Source organism: Amblyomma mixtum, chromosome 3 (assembly GCF_055824585.1).
Source record: "Amblyomma mixtum isolate Tamu chromosome 3, ASM5582458v1, whole genome shotgun sequence".
NCBI classification, from domain to species: domain Eukaryota; kingdom Metazoa; phylum Arthropoda; class Arachnida; order Ixodida; family Ixodidae; genus Amblyomma; species Amblyomma mixtum.
The window spans coordinates 323,381,321-323,383,297 of record NC_143014.1 but is presented as its reverse complement, the minus strand read 5'-3'; the positions used below and the strand labels follow the sequence as shown (position 1 = coordinate 323,383,297).

Sequence of the window (1,977 nt, the reverse complement as noted above, 5' to 3'; positions counted from 1 at the left end):
ATTTCCCCGCTCTTGCGCGCGCCGCCGTGTCAGCCATTTTGTTTGTTTCATGCGCGCTGACGTCTTTCAATTGCACAATTTTTTTCCACTGATCGCCCCTGCGATCATTTTCGAATGACATTATTTGTTACCATGTAGCACCGAAAGAGACCGAATGACATTCGACGGTTCGAGTGCCATTAGGTTGGAATGACGTTAAATCTGCTAGTCTGACAGGGGTATAAGGTGTCCAATGCTGGTTACAACGGACAACGCGACGGCGACGCCGCGAAACGGGCTCTAAAATGTCATCCAATATATCTCTAAGTATTGCTCTGAATTGAATTGAAAAAGCTCGCGATTTTATGCTGCTCTCAAGCTCCTGAAAGTCATGTCACATAGGTATATACCTCTCCTCAAAATGACACAATTATCACACAGAGATTCCGTAGGTGATTTTATTAGGGCCCATTTTAATGTTCTTGTGCTTCTGGAGCTCTGTCAGATTCTGCTCTTCGATGCCTTTTCTCCTCACCCCTCATCTCGCTAAGTTTGGTCCCCATGGCCAGCAGGACCAATTTTTCCGAGTATTCCCACCCCTTCTTGCTCGCCAGGGCCCTTGTGTAGGCTGCGTGGGAGATAAAGTGATCAGGACATAAATCTGCGCAGAACCTGTCCACGTGGCCACAGTAGCATAGGTTGAATAACAATGCACAGCATCGAGCATCATCGAGCATCGAGCAACCTAACCGCGAATGGAAACAGGTGTACGCCAATGGTTTCGGAACACGATCATTCGCACTGACGACCCGAATATAAAACGCGCACCTGATGTTACTTCCACTGCTCCTGTTTAGCTGTAGAACGCAAGCCTTGTGGCAAGGTTAATGGGGCCATTGTAGCTTAGATATGCAGAATGCCGCATGCTTATCCGGTGGTAAAACAGAATTGACACCGTTATATACGACAATGAGAAGGTTCCAGTTCCTGATTCGTGCATATGTCGCAATTTATGGCGGCTTGTTGACTAATCTCCACACAGTTCAAGTAAGAAGCTGTCTCAATACAATGTACATGCATGCAGATCCATCATTTCGAATCGAAGCAAGAACCAGAGAGGTAGGGATGCAGTCCTCACGAACAGTTGTAATAACTTACACAGGATCGCCATTACAGCGGGAGGGTGCAGCGAGGGCCGCTGCTCCACAGGTCGATGGATGCCTTTGGCTCGCTGGCCTTTCATCGAGCACGTCACAAGCGCCTCCCTCGAGAACACGGCCGCCATTAGCGCGCGGGCCGTTGCCGTGGACGTTTTGCAGCCAGTCTCTATACTACAAACGGCTGACTTGTGGCAGAAAACCCCCGACCCCGCCTCCAGCTCGGTGACCTGCAGAAAATGCAAGTGGTTTTGGTCACTTTACTTAGTTCCAAGGCAAGCAATGAAACTAATTTCACTGTTCTTGAACTTCAGAAACAGGCGACCGCTGGCAGTCAGAGTTACATATTTTCTTATTCATCTTAGCACGGATAAATTGCGCACTTCAACAGCAAGAACATTCGGATGATGTTGAAAATCTAATGAGGCTTTCCGTTTATAAAAGTTTCTGCCGAAGCTGGAATATGATGATGTCCCCTATGTTGTATACTACGCTTTAATTCATGAATATTTCAAAGCATATGCACAATACTTACATCAGCATCGTTCCAGCTGTAGAGCAGCTGCGTTGATCGTTGCAGGTCCCCCATGCTCGGTTCTAGACTTCTAGGGACCGGCAAGCTGTGCGCGCTTGAATCGTTATTTTCAAGATCTGGCATAATTTCAGCGCGCGTCTTTTTTGGGGCTGGCTCCAATTGAAACGATGTGTCCTCTTCTGTTAGGGCGTCATTTGAGGCTTGGCAGTTAGCTTCCATGGCACCAGCCATGACAGGCTTCTTACCACAAGTATGGCACTGCATACTATTCACAATTTTTTCCGCAGATTTCAGGTATTCATCCAG

The 1,977-nt window shown here is 47.5% G+C and overlaps 1 protein-coding gene across 1 annotated transcript; it reads right to left on the bottom strand.

Moving 5' to 3' along the window:
• Nucleotides 1–452: 452 nt before the first annotated feature.
• LOC149355780 (uncharacterized) lies at nt 453–1,725 on the bottom strand. Its single transcript, XM_089575352.1, has 3 exons — nt 1,672–1,725; nt 1,138–1,366; nt 453–607 (listed from the first exon to the last, which is right to left on the bottom strand). The coding sequence occupies exons 1-3, from the start codon at nt 1,723–1,725 to the stop codon at nt 453–455; spliced, it is 438 nt and encodes a 145-aa protein (XP_089431478.1).
• Between the last annotated feature and the right edge of the window lie 252 nt (nt 1,726–1,977).